The sequence below is a fragment of the Electrophorus electricus genome, chromosome 2 (genome assembly GCF_041902795.1).
Source record: "Electrophorus electricus isolate QZ-2024a chromosome 2, ASM4190279v1, whole genome shotgun sequence".
Taxonomy (NCBI): domain Eukaryota; kingdom Metazoa; phylum Chordata; class Actinopteri; order Gymnotiformes; family Gymnotidae; genus Electrophorus; species Electrophorus electricus.
In genome coordinates, this window is record NC_137498.1 from 29,000,728 (window position 1) to 29,013,975 (window position 13,248).

The window sequence follows — 13,248 nt, forward strand, 5'->3', positions numbered from 1 at the left end:
CAGTTTCCTGTTCCATATCATTGTTCTGTAGCAAGCTCTGGAGCTCTGATGAAAAACAGGTAGAGTTCAATGTGTTCTAATGTTTTCAGAAATTGAGTAAACTCATTGATTCCTAATTAGATTATTCCTGACCTCATAATGGATTACTTAGAGCTCTGATTGACTTTGTGACCCTGCTCTGATCAAGTGAAGGCCATTGCTTTATATCCTTTCTCAGTTTTCTGCAATATTGTGGTGGCAGGGACAGTAATGGATGTTCTTTAGCAGCTATGGCTGTGTTGACTTAGCCATGTGGAGGCCAAGATGACACTTTTTGCACGCATTGTTGAAATGGTGTTGTTAGCAGACCAGTGAGTGATTACTGAAGTAATTCTTTAGTTCCTTTAAAATCCAAATCCAGATAATCTGAAACAGAATTCATTAACAACAACAATGTTTTAAATCAAACTACAGAGTGCAAACATTCAGTGCCATTGCTGTACAAAAGTAGCTTTCAATATTTGCTGACTTTCATTACAGAAGTAATTTGCTACTCCCCTCATATGAATCTGGAACTAAACAGAATATTGATCAAACTTGTGATTTTGTAATCCAGGACTCCATAGTGTTTGTAGCTCAGAACTCTAGACTGCTAGTGAATCAGAAATCCACACTGTAATCCAGGTCTCCACAGTGCTTGTAAATAAGGACTCTACAGTGCATTTAACTCAGGACTCTATAGTGTTTGTAATCCAAGACCCAACAATGCTTGTTTTCCATGTAACAACCTTTTTTTTTTCCCTTCTCACTGTTGAAAGCACCTATGCATGGAGAAACTTGTAGATTTAACATTAAAAAAAAAATTTGTCTAAAACAAAAACAAGAACTGTCTAAAACGAAAACTGTCAAGTTTTAGAGGAGCGTGCCAAGCAATATGATACCTGGTGTGAATAGCAAATAGCACTACCATGTACGTTAGATCAGACATAACCATGCACATTAGATCAGACACTACCATGCATGTTAAATTAAACATAACCATATACATTAGGTCAGATCCTGTTCTCTCACAATAATAATAATAATAATAACAGTAAAAGTAATAGTAATAATAATTTATATAGCACCTTTCTCCAGGTCACTTTACAATAACAGATGGAGAAAAAAAAAAAAAAAACACATTAATTAACATACTAATTAACAATTATTAACAGAAAAAAAAGATGATAAAAATGTTGAGAGAAGAAGTATGTTTTAAATTGGAGTTTGAAAGAGGAACATGAAGAGCAGAGATGGAGGGATTGCGGTAGTGTGTTCCATAGTGTTCCATAGACATGATACTAAAAGATATGCCTCCTACAGAGACCAATCTAATCTTGCGGATGGAGTGGAGACCTGCATCAGAAGACTGAAGTGTATGGGTGGGGTAGTATGAGTGTAGGCGTTCAGCTAGATAGGAAGGTGCAAGATTGTGCAGATTTTTGTATGTAAGCAGGAGGAGTTGAACCTGAATGTGTTGAGGGACAGGCTGTGATATATAAATTGGCCTGATGTGAGCTGATTTTCTAACATGTAAGAGAATTTTGAACATATTGAAGTGAGCGGATGGTTTTGTTTGGGATGCCAATAAAGAGAGAGTTGCAATAATCATGGTGGGAGGTGATGAAATCATGAAAGCGTGTGTCTCAGCATCCTGTTTGGAGAGCATGGGCCTAAGCAATATTGCAGAGGTGAAAAAGAGCAATTTTAACCAATCATACACTTCCCACCCATCCACAAATTTAGATATATGAACAATTTACATGTTTCTCAAGAGGGTTAGACTTCATCACAGGTAAGCAGTTCTTTATTATATTTTGCTTGTAATAATTGTGACCAGTTTTATTTTTCATAGACAGAAACAAGAGGACTGGAACATCATTTTTCCATCACAAAATATCTTGTACAGAAATGCCAACTGTGGGTTTTAAATGAAAAAAGTAATGTTTTTTTAATAAATCTTTGGACTTTTTTGGTCTTTTTTGGATAAAAACAGCTTTCTGACCCTCTTAGAAACCTATGACAGTATTTTATGTACACTGCTCAAAAACAGTAAGGGAACACTTAATCACAGTGTAACACCAAGTCAATTACATTTCAGGGATATTAATCTGTCCAGTTAGGAAGCATAAGCGACTGTGAATCAATTTCACTTGTTTTGATGCAAATGAAACAATATGTGCACTGGAGAGGCAACGTCAAAACAATCTCTTAAAAAGGGAATGGTTTTGCAGGTGGTGGCCAGACAATTACTCTCTTCTTATCCTTCCTGGCTAATTCTTCTATACAGTACTGTAGATTTGCATATTTTTAGTGTCCTTGTCACTACTGGTAGCATGAGGTGGTACCTGCCATCTATTCACATTGCACAGGTAGTCTATCTGAAAAGAATTATGTAAAGCATGATGGGATTATTTTCAGATATAATTTTACTTAAATGGTAATAGTATGGTACACAAAAAGGAACAGAAATGGCTTAGACCCTAGTGGGTTGAAACCTTCCTGAGAATCAGGAATACTATCGATACTAAACAACAGGTCAGGTGTGTGTTAGCAGAGACCTGATGAAACTGTTACTATGACAAACAATAATCACTGAAAAATATGCTTCTAAAGGCTTATTATGTAGCAATATTATAATATTAGTTCCTATTGATTCTAAAATCCATTGGGGGGAAAAAAAATACATTATCTAGAACAGCGCAATTGCTGAAAGGAGATTTTATGTATATACGTGCTGACAGCCTAATAGTATGCTAATACTTATTGTATATCTAGGGCTGGGATTAACCTTAACTATAAACAGTATGACAATAGTTACTGTATGACTTTGCATGTAACATCTGCCTTATTTGTACAAAATGCTCTCTTTACTTAGTGTTTGTGTGTCTGAACTCTTATGTGAGGGGACCGGAGTCTGCAAAATTTTTCCATCTGTGTTTATTAGACCTTCTCAGAGTACCATCTGTCAAGGAGGAATTCTGATGTTTTGTGGGGGTATTCCATAATAGCTTTTATTGTATGTTGTACTGTTGATGGAAATGACTAGAGGCTTAGTTTTAGTGTGTTTGTATGTGTGTTTGTGTATGCATGCACCCGTGTGTGTGTGTGTGTGTGTGTGTGTGTGTGTGTGTGTGTGTGTGTGTGTGTGAATGTATGTGTGTGTCCATGTGCGGGTGTGTGTACCTGCTGCAGAAAGGGGATTAGGACACATAGACAATGTGTTGAATGATGTCTGTGCAGATTCCCATAATGGGTCCTGTGAAAAGCCTACCCTCACCCTTTACCCTGGCAGTAGCAGCTCACTCTATGGAGCAGGGAGCTTTCCCTAACCCTAACCCTAACCCCAACCCCAACCCATCTTACTTTGCTGGAATTTTTGTTACCCTTAAATGAGCCTCCTGTAAAGACAGCTATTAGTGACTTTTCCAGACTGAGCTCTTATATAACTCAGTATATATTCTATAGCAATGGTCAATGTGTGGGTCCATGCTGCTCATTATCCAGTGTATGGGACTGTGCTGCTCATTGTGCTGCTCATTGTTGAGTGTGTGAGTCTGTGCTGTTCAGTGTGTGAGTATGTACTCTCCAGTGTTCAGTGTGTGGGTCTTTGCTGTTTATTGCTCAGTATGTGGGTCTGTGCTGCTTAGAGTTCAGTATGTGGGTCTGTGCTGCTAAGTCTTCTGTGTGTGAGTCTGTGCCGTTCAATGTGTGGGTCTGTACTGCTCAATGTGGTGGTCTGCGCTGTTTAGTGTTCGGTGTGTGAGTCTGTGCTGTTCGGTGTCTGGGTCTTTGCTGTTTGGTGTTTGGGTCTGTACTGTTCACTGTGTGGGTCTGTGCTGCTCAGTGTTCTGTGTGTGGGTCTGTGCTGTTCATCATGGCTCTGTACTGTTGAGTGTTCAGTGTGTGGGTCCATACTGTTCAGTGTTCAGTGTGTGGATCACTGTTCAGTGTGTGGGTCTGTGCTGTTCATTGTTTGGTGTGTAAGTCTGTGCTGTTTGGTATGTGGGTCTGTGCTGCTCGGTGTCCAGTGTGTGAGTCTGTGCTGTTCAGTGTGTAGGTCTGTACTGTTCAGAGTTTGGTGTGTGGGTCTGTGCTGGTCGGTGTTCGGTGTGTGGGTCTATGCTGATCTCAGACTCCAGAGAACTGTAGAATACAACTTCTAATTTCAGACATTGTCTAATGACTTGAGTTTGGCATGTTTGAGTGGAACAGTGTGTTTGTGGGGGAAGGGGGTGACAGTGTGAGTGTGTTTGATGGTGTGTACATGTGCGTATGTAAGAGTGTGTGTGTGTGTGTGTGTGTGTGTGTGTGTGTGTGTGTGAGGGGGTATGTTTGTGATGGTGTATGTGTGTGTGTGTGTGTGTGAGAGTGTGTGAGAGAGTGTATGTAAGGATGTGTGTCGGGGGGGTCTGCTGTGCAGTGTGTGTGTGAGACAGAGAGACTGTGTATGTGTGTGTGTGAGAGAGAGAGAGAGACTAGGTGTGTGTGTGTGTGTGTGTGTGTGTGTGGATCTATATGTGTGTGTATGTGTGTATGTATGTGTGAGTATGAGTTTAAGTAAGAGTGTATGTATGAATGAGGGTGTGTGTGGGGAGGTACATGTGTGTGGGTGTGTATGCATGAGGGTGTATGTGAGGGGGTGTGTTTGCATGTGTGTGTCTGTAAAGGTATCTTTGTGTCTGTGTTTATGAGTATGTGTGTGTGAGGGTGCATGCGTGTGTGCATGTGTGATGCTGTGTGTGTGTATATGGGTGTGTGTGTGACTATCCGAGGATGTGTATGTGTGTATATGAGTGTCTGTGTGTGTGTGTGTGTGTGTGTGTGTGTGTGTGTGTGTGTGTGTGTGTGTGTGTGTGTGTGTGTGTGTGTGTGCAGGTAACTCAGGGCGGAGGTGTGTGCTACAGTAGTCAGGGATGTCAGAAGCCCAAAGCCTGTCTGCTCCTCCCAGTGCATTACCCATTGTTCTCCCCATGAGATCTGAATTCCTGTTGGGTCAAGCAGATTCCTCACAGCGTAATGGTCTATTATTTGTGTTCAGTTTCTATTCAAGCCCTAATGACTTGTGCCAGTGTCAAGGTCCTCTGAGACATGATGCATGGGTCGCTAAAATATGGCCTTTGTGACATCAGAGCTCTGTCATATGGTATTTAACCATCACTGAGTGCGGAACCAGGCTATCACATTCAAATGCCTGTTCCAAATTCCCCATAGGGCATATGTTTTTTTCAAGTCTTCTGAAATCAAGTCCAGGTTCGTGCAGTTTTGTATAGGAAAGATATGAAAGCAGCATTAGGACAATAGCTGACGTATTGCCCTCGCCCTCCCTGGACTCCCAACACCTGAAGCACATGATTGGTCTTCACAGTGAAATCCTTCACTTTCTAACTAGAAAGCCACCCTTCACAAGTTGTCTAATCAACACAGATTTTACCATGTTTGCATTTGTTTAACTTTTCATTTTATTTCATTAAGAGTACTTTGTATTTCTTAAACTCACATCATCTAAATGACATATTTCATAATAACAAAACACAATTTCCTACAACTTATGAGCTACAGTTAATTTTCTCTGTACTACTGTTGACTTACTAAATATGAGCAACCCAGAATAAGAGAGGAACAAGGTAAATGACATTTAAATAAGCTTATTTATTTCCTACAATGCAGACCACAAGTGTGGCTAAGACATATCATTTCATAGAAATATAATGATGTTCAGTTAGGCCAATATGGCTTGATAATGCATTATTTACCAAAAATGCTTAAATAAATAACCATTTGCATTGATTACAGCTACAGAGCAATATCATCATACAGCATGTAATGAAAAGTGAACAGGTCAGAGATGACAAGAAAAGATCCAGTATTACTGAAAAGCAAATATACTGTCTGGGTTTTTAATGAGTACAGACTATCACATCCAGCACCTGCCACTGATTTCAGTCATAACAGCACATTACATCCATCATGTAACATGCAATACTTGTGTAAATTACTGAAGAGACTTCTGAGTTGACTGTGGACAGATGCAGCTCTTGCGTGTCCCTGCTAGAGTTCCAGTTCAGGAACATGAGAGTGTACAAAGCCATTTGTCCTGCAAGCAGTGAAAATGAGCTTGAACTCATCAGTTGGCTGATATCACACCTGGAACTCTTCTGAGTGTTCAGGGTCCATATTTTTGCTTCCCTGTCTTCCTCAAGAGGTGATGGTTTTCCTGCTAACACTTGATGCTCACAAAGACCAACCCATGCAGGCATCAGCTTTCTGGACTCAGGAGTCTAGTTCTGAGTGCAGGGCCTCTGCAAGAAGGTCCCATGACACCTCAGAGAACGCGTGTCATGTGATCTCACCATAAAGAAGGGTCTACTGGTGCCTTGCTCAGAGAGGCTTGGTGAAGTGCAAGACCCTGTGTCTACCTCTAGGAGGCGTTGTTCTCAGCAGCCCAAGCTCATGTCTCATGAGGCTTCACCCGCAATTTCTTAAGGAGGAAGCAGATTGTCCAGTGGTCCTCACCAATGAAGTGTGAGCTCTCATATGGGCCCTGCAGATGATGAGGTAATTTAGGTAAGCATTCAGATATTTCATGTCTTCCAGATAGGTCATTTTGGTTTGCAAGGCTGGAATCAGGGTTTCTGGTTTGATCAAGATAATAACAAAAATAATATGCAAGACAAAATCATTAGTTCAACCCTGTATTTAGCTAATTTGAGTTTATACTGAGAGGTGTCTGAGGGCTATTGTTCTTACCAACAGAATGATCTGCTACTGCTACTTCGTCTTACGTCGTTTAATAATTGGGATGAAGTGTAGAGTTAACGCTCTCCCTACCACTAGTTTTATAATTAGTTTGTAGCAAATAGATCTACACTACTCGCTGTCCTCGGTTTTAGCGCTTACCTTTTACCCCTCAATATCTTGGTTGCCAGGTTGTATTTGTGTTGGTTTTCGGCACGGTCATCGCCCCCGGCGCTAGAGATCACTTTTTCTTGCGCTGCCTTGTGACTAGAGAGAGGAAATATACTTAATGAGATACGGGATGAGTAACTCTGTTGACGCACCTTCAGCTTCGTGCAATCGATAGGATGAAAATGTCTATATAAATAGAATAAAAACTTGTTCCGGCAAATATGTCATGGACTTATAGATTGTTTTGGCTGCGTGTGTGTTTAATTTTCAACGTCTTTGTTAAATTCGTAACTACCTAGTTTCTTTATCTGTGTGGCAGAATAAAGAGCACGTGCTGTCACTGCTGTCGGTGCACTTGCAGCGCGGGATCTCTGTAGCGCGAGACCCCTCCACTGAGCGCTTCTTGCGAGGTGCGTTGCCCAGTCCATAAGATACCGTGCGTCTAAGGTGAGACATAATCATAAGTCAGCAAAGCTTTGGCAGAACTGAATTCTATACACGGGTAAATAACTGAACATTATTTCGCACGTGTGTAAATACTCACTCTGGAGTGTTTACCCAAATTATGTCCAGATGACAAAAGTACACACATTCTTTATCCAGAAAAGTTGCGCACGAGCATCGCTTGGTTCGTGGGTGGCGCGCGATTATGGAACTCCCTGCACCTTCACCCAAAGACGCAGGTATTGCTGCAAATTCCAATGAAATGAAAAGGCCGATGTAAAACTATTTATATTTATCTCTGTACTTTGTTTTAGGGAACATACATAAGGGCACAGTTGCTGTTATAAAGATTGCTTGCACAAATGGAGCTCATGAAAAAAAAGTTGATATTGCATATATATATTTATTGCATCTAACAACTGTTAAGTATTTTTTTTTAACTGTATTTGATTAAAACCATTTTAAACATATAAATATTTTCCCGGAGTTTCTAAAAATTAAATGAAATGAAAGTGATTCAAGACAAAGTGAAGTCGCATACCTGTGTGAACGATTCCAGAAGAGAGCATGGACAACATGGGGAAGAATAAACGTAATTCCATTTTGAGGAAATTATTTCAGGTTTGATTTATTAAGTCCGATTTCGCATGAATGGTTAAAAATCAGTAGGCAAAAAAAAAAAAAAAAAAAAAAAAAAAAAAAAAAAAAAAAAAGAGTTATGTTCCTTTACTTCGCGTCAGTCGCTCAAGATTGAGAGGCAAAATATTTTGCTTGAGCTTCGCTCCAAAACCTGCACATGTCTGCACAAGAGCGTTTATATACCACAACATACCACCTCCCCCTTTTCGCCCTTCAGTCGCCTTTAAACACTTTTGTCCCCTCGCTCATTCGTAGACAATGCTGTTTGTTAATACTCACCGACACGCAACGTGTAGACCGAAGATAAGAACTTAGTATCCTTAGATTCCAGGAGATGGAGACGCCGGGCGGCAGGTCGCGCCAAGTTTTATGGGGGTTTCTAAGGCAAGTGTTGTCACTTTGAAGTTTCACCATCAGATGGCGCTCAAGTGCATAAAGACATCGGTGTGAACAAAAGTGGCGAAATGTATAAATTGGATAGAATCAAGAGAAATAAGTTTCATATTTATACTAATTACGTCATGGCTGTATGATCTTACAGTAATTAGGATGAGTGTAAAATATTTCTCATAATTAGAATTAATCCATAATTGTCATCTTTTTTATGTTTAAAACTAAAACTTTACTTTTAGTTTGACCTTTTTCCTACACATACATTACAGAAAAGCCATAAGAAATAAGATGAGTCAGGGCATTTCATATAGACTCATGGTTATTGTTTTATTATCCACCTTTAAATCAGGACACAACCAAGTATTACCAATGTGCTTGCCTTTGCCTCTGGCAGGAAATAAGGTTTGGAACATTGGCTTTTGCACTTAATAATAAGATGGCTTTTTATGCCTTTCATGAACTAATTAATACATTTGATAATTATGCAGAGGGACTCGCTGATCTAAGTCAGTACTTGTGGTCGGAGATCTGAGATCATAGCTTATAGACCCTCAAGTTTTCATAAGCCTCTGCCCCTCCCAGACCCTCTTGTGGAAAATAATGTTAATGTAAAGTGATGCCTAGTGATACTTGAGCTGTTCTATTACATGAGCAAACACTTCCACTGCTATAAGAGATAGGCCTACATCATAATCTCTTACTTTTTCTAAAATGTTATGCAAGTCATGCAGCTCAACTTGTTTCTGCTTGTCCACGGAGCACCAGTGAAACACTAAACTATTAGGAAACTCATCCTACTTCTAGAGATGCAGCATAAAAGCAACTATGAAAGTATGCATTAGGCTACAGCTGAACTCTTACCCTGTCCTCAGGGTAAGGTGGTGGAACTGCAGATATACTTGATCTAAACCTCACCAGTGTCATTCTTCACTAAGCTTTGCTTGTCAGTGCCTCTTCTAATGGCGCCACTTATGCTTACTCCGTTTCTCTTGCTCTTTTTTTCTGCCTGATTCTTGCAAAAGGCACAGTCTCAGCCCTTTAAATATTGATGGAAAACTGCATGTGGAATAGGCTACAGTGGAAAGTTTGGAGTCAAACATGGCTGAACAGACTAATCAAGGGAGTGTTGTTCTTTCCACCGGACAAACTACAAAATGCAGTAAGCTAATGTTAACAAGTCTGTTCAGCCTCTGAGGTACTATGACAAGTTTAGTCTCCTAATTTTACAGGAAGAAACAAGTGGTTTTAACAGGCTACCATAGTAGCTCAAGCTTAGGATTTTTACATGCAATACATCCAGTTCTGTCAAATAAACTGTTTCTGTTGCATTTTGGAGTCGCTCACCCACTCTAAGACTCTCAATGGGTCTGGTATCTAGGCAACATCCTCCCCACCCACCTAGTACTGCAAGATACCGTTTTGTTTGTACAGTGTGTCCTCAGCCTTTCCCTGCAGTAACACCTCTCTGCCACTTGGCGTCACTGTGAGCTAGTATCAGTGGTCATGAACTTGTACAGTGTCAGCCAAATGAGTCACTAGCAAGTTCTGTAGAGGCTTCTGCTTTATGCTTCTTTCAAGAGGGTCAAAGTTAAAGTTAGTCAAGCTGATGTGAGGGGAGACATCTCTTGCTCTTTATAAATTAATTGTGTATGAAGGTAAGACAACAGATCACTGAAAGCTGTTTTTTTTGTTGTTGTTGTTGGGGGGGGTTAGTGACAACAAGTTAAATAAACCTTAACAAAAGGACAAGCAAGCAATAAACACACTTGTAAACAAAGTTTTACTGATACATTTGATTGTGTAGATACATCAATGTAAAGCCACCATTTTACACATATCTATGGACTTATGGAGATCACCTGGGCACTAGATGGAATATAATAAATAGTTGAGCACAACATCTGTACACAGAAACACTGCCCCAAAGCCCTGAACACAACATCTGTACACAGACACAGGGTCAGAGTCAGGGTCAGGGTCAGGCCCCCAAAGCCCTAGAAATATATCAGTACAACATTTATTTATTCATTTTTTAACATAAATTTACGATTGACATAAAACATTTAAAAATAAAACTAATTTTCTCCATTCAATTTTTCTTCTATTTCCTCTAGGCTAAAATAACACAAGCAACTACTAAATTTGTAAGATAATATTTACAGGTTCCTAAACAGAACTCCCAAAAGGCACAATTGTCTATACAACATGTACAAAAAAGAAAAATAAAAGGAAACAGCCTGGAGTTCACAAAAAGTAAAAAATAAAAATTGGTCATCATCATCATCATCATCATCATCATCATCATCATCATCATTATTATTTATGATTGCACGTACAATTATGAATGTCAGAAAATGTGCTTTAATAGGGGTTGGTTAAGTTGCCTGCCCCTTGAGTGTTTTCAGTTTTACAAAGTGACAAAGTTTTACAAAAGGGAGAGAAAACCATAGACAGAAAGAGAGAGATCAACAGAAAGAAAGACATACTGACTTCCCATCAAGGACTCTCAGGTAGCAATGACAAGTCTATCTTCGTCATCACTGGAGGCTTCATTGTAGTCATCAGTAACTGACTGCCTGGTGATGGGTTGCCTTGGCGGTCTTGTTTCACTGGCCCCTACTGCTGGTGCTTTACGGGCACACTCACCCCCACCCTCAGTGGATGAGGAGGGGTGCGGTTGTGGTGCTGGTGTCACATTTTCTGCTGTAGCTGAATTTAACATGCTGTCATCTCTACTTGAGCTAACCTTGCTTGGCAAAGTCACTTCCACCGAGGGCGTTATAGTGACTGGAACTGCCACTACAGCTGGTGGTGGTGGTGGTGGTGCAGCTCTCGAGCTGGCTGTGGGTGGGTTAGTGGAGGGAGAGGTGTCGAGGGTAGACTCCACTACTGGAGAAGGTAGGGTAACTGAGGACTTGTCTGGCACCAGAGGGAGTGGGCTGAGAGTAGAGAGAGGGCTGAGGGAAGGAATGAGTGTAGGTAGGGCAATGTTGAGGATCTGCAGGCCAGGAATGTGAGCCGGGGAGGCTGTGCTGCACTGAGGCGCTGGGCTGGCAGCCAGCACCTGCACACCCAAAGCTGCATTTAGTGCCAGGCTTTGCTGAGGCACAAGCTGAGTGGAGTTAGCCAGACCAACCACACTCAGTGTCTCCACACCCACAGGCTGCAGTGTGGCCTGGGGAGCCCCAAGAGTCTGAAGCCCTGCCACCTGGCCCAGAGGGAAGCAGGGTAGGACGCTGCTGACAGGATCCTGCACCACCAGGGGCTGCGTGGGTGAACCCTCTGGCCGTGGCGGGGTGTTGGGAGCTGGCAGAGGACTGCTAGCCTGTCGGTGGATAACGCTGACAGCTGGGATGGTGAGCTGGACAGGCCCAGCCTGGATGGGCACAAAGGTGGAATATGCAGCCAAACCAGCAGGCACCAGCTGAATGCCACCGACAGGTACCATGCTGTACGGAGAGCGGGTTGGCTGCTGGGAGTGCAGAGGGAGGTGGCTGAAAAGGTGGGTGGGGCCTCCAGCTCCAGACTCGTGGGTGTGGCTGAAGAGGTGTGTGGGGCCTCCAGCTCCAGATTCTTGGGTGTAGCTGAAAAGGGGGGTGGGGCTTCCAGCTGCAGACTCATGGGAGGGACCTGGGGCTGGGAAGTGCAAAGGTCCCTGAAGGCTGTCTGAGGTGGTCTGAGTGCTGCGGTCGACATTGGAGTTAGGCTCACCTGTGGGCTGTGAAGAAAAGCCTGTTGAACCATTCTGTAACACAATATTGTTACAGATAAATTTGACATTTATATTCACTTATGCAAACATAACAAAGACATGTACTGCATGGTATTTAAGCATGTCAATTCAAAGCAGTTCAAAACCTATTCACCTTTTCATGCAATCAGTTCAGCTTTGCTGTTTTCCAGACATGTGATTCAATGCATGGGTCTGGAAGTTTATATGGGTTTGAAGTTGGGTATAGGTATGGAGGTGGGTATGGGTTTGGAGGTGGGTATGGAAGTGGTTATGGCTATAGAGGTAGGTATGGGTTTGGAGGTAGGTATGAGGATGGGCATGACTATGGGTTGATATGTAAGGAAAGGGGAAGGCAAGAAGGGAAAGGCAGTGACTAGGAAGAAGTAGATCTCACCTGGCCGAGCTTGGAGTCCTTGCCCGGCATGGGGGGACTAGGGGGCACATCAATGTCAGGATAGTCGATGGACATCTGCCTGCATGGAGAGACTGGGCTCATCATGTGTACTGACTCAGTGTCAGAAGCATGGGATTCTGAGGCAGGGCCGGGGTAGGAGGTGAAGGAGGATGGACTGGGGCCGGGACTAGAGCAAGAAGCAGAGATTGACATCTGTCTGACCAATGAAACAGGGCTGGTCATAGCCACTGACTCAATGTCAGATGCCTGGGACTCTGAGGCTGGAGCTTGAGTGAGAGGTTCATGGTGTGGGCTCGGGCTGATGGACATCTGGGCCAGAAGAGAGCTTGGCACGGGGTCGGCCTGGTTGGAGGAGAGGTGCTGGGGGCTGGCAGAGACAGAGGGTGTGGCAGAGAGTCCCGATTCTGCCTGGCTGTCCTCCTCGTCTTCCTCCTCCCCATCATTATCCTCATCATCAGGTCCATCTGAGTCATCACCATCAGAGTCTGGTCGATCCGCACTGCCAGCTCTTCCTCCTGAGGGAATTTAAAATGCACACTTACATTTCAAAGGTGACAGGAAGAAGTACAGTAGAACTTCCTAATCCAAGCACATATGCCTCTGCTTTTAGTGTCAGTATATCATTCTTAATTGTGTTCATCAGATGTTCCATTACTGAATCATAATTTGTAAAGTTGTAAAGAAATCAAAAGCAGGT

General features: G+C 42.2%; 2 protein-coding genes across 12 annotated transcripts in view; both read right to left on the minus strand.

Annotated features, from left to right (window-relative positions):
- Nucleotides 1–5,650: 5,650 nt before the first annotated feature.
- Nucleotides 5,651–8,277, minus strand: edn1 (endothelin 1). Of its 2 annotated transcripts, none has more exons than XM_081725004.1 (5): nt 7,913–8,277; nt 7,472–7,616; nt 7,223–7,369; nt 6,919–7,023; nt 5,651–6,115 (listed from the first exon to the last, which is right to left on the minus strand). In XM_081725004.1, the coding sequence occupies exons 1-5, from the start codon at nt 7,971–7,973 to the stop codon at nt 6,070–6,072; spliced, it is 504 nt and encodes a 167-aa protein (XP_081581130.1). In that variant the 5' UTR covers nt 7,974–8,277; the 3' UTR covers nt 5,651–6,069. The 2 variants fall into 2 exon arrangements, with proteins under 2 accessions (XP_081581130.1, XP_026870760.2); XM_027014959.3 differs by having other exon boundaries at nt 5,651–6,562; nt 7,913–8,273.
- A 1,887-nt stretch (nt 8,278–10,164) lies between these two features.
- Nucleotides 10,165–13,248, minus strand: part of hivep1 (HIVEP zinc finger 1) — a 48,573-nt gene continuing 45,489 nt past the window's right edge. For 7 of the 10 annotated variants that reach the window (XM_027014925.3, XM_081697760.1, XM_027014926.3 and 4 more), the window contains 2 exons: nt 12,531–13,066; nt 10,165–12,148 (listed from right to left, as the gene is read on the minus strand). In XM_027014925.3, the coding sequence (XP_026870726.2) occupies nt 10,910–12,148; nt 12,531–13,066 (1,775 nt within the window). In that variant the 3' untranslated portion in view covers nt 10,165–10,909. Of the gene's footprint in view, nt 12,149–12,269; nt 13,067–13,248 lie in introns of all 10 variants that reach the window. The other 3 variants (XM_081697744.1, XR_014117211.1, XR_014117212.1) reach the window with 3 other exon arrangements.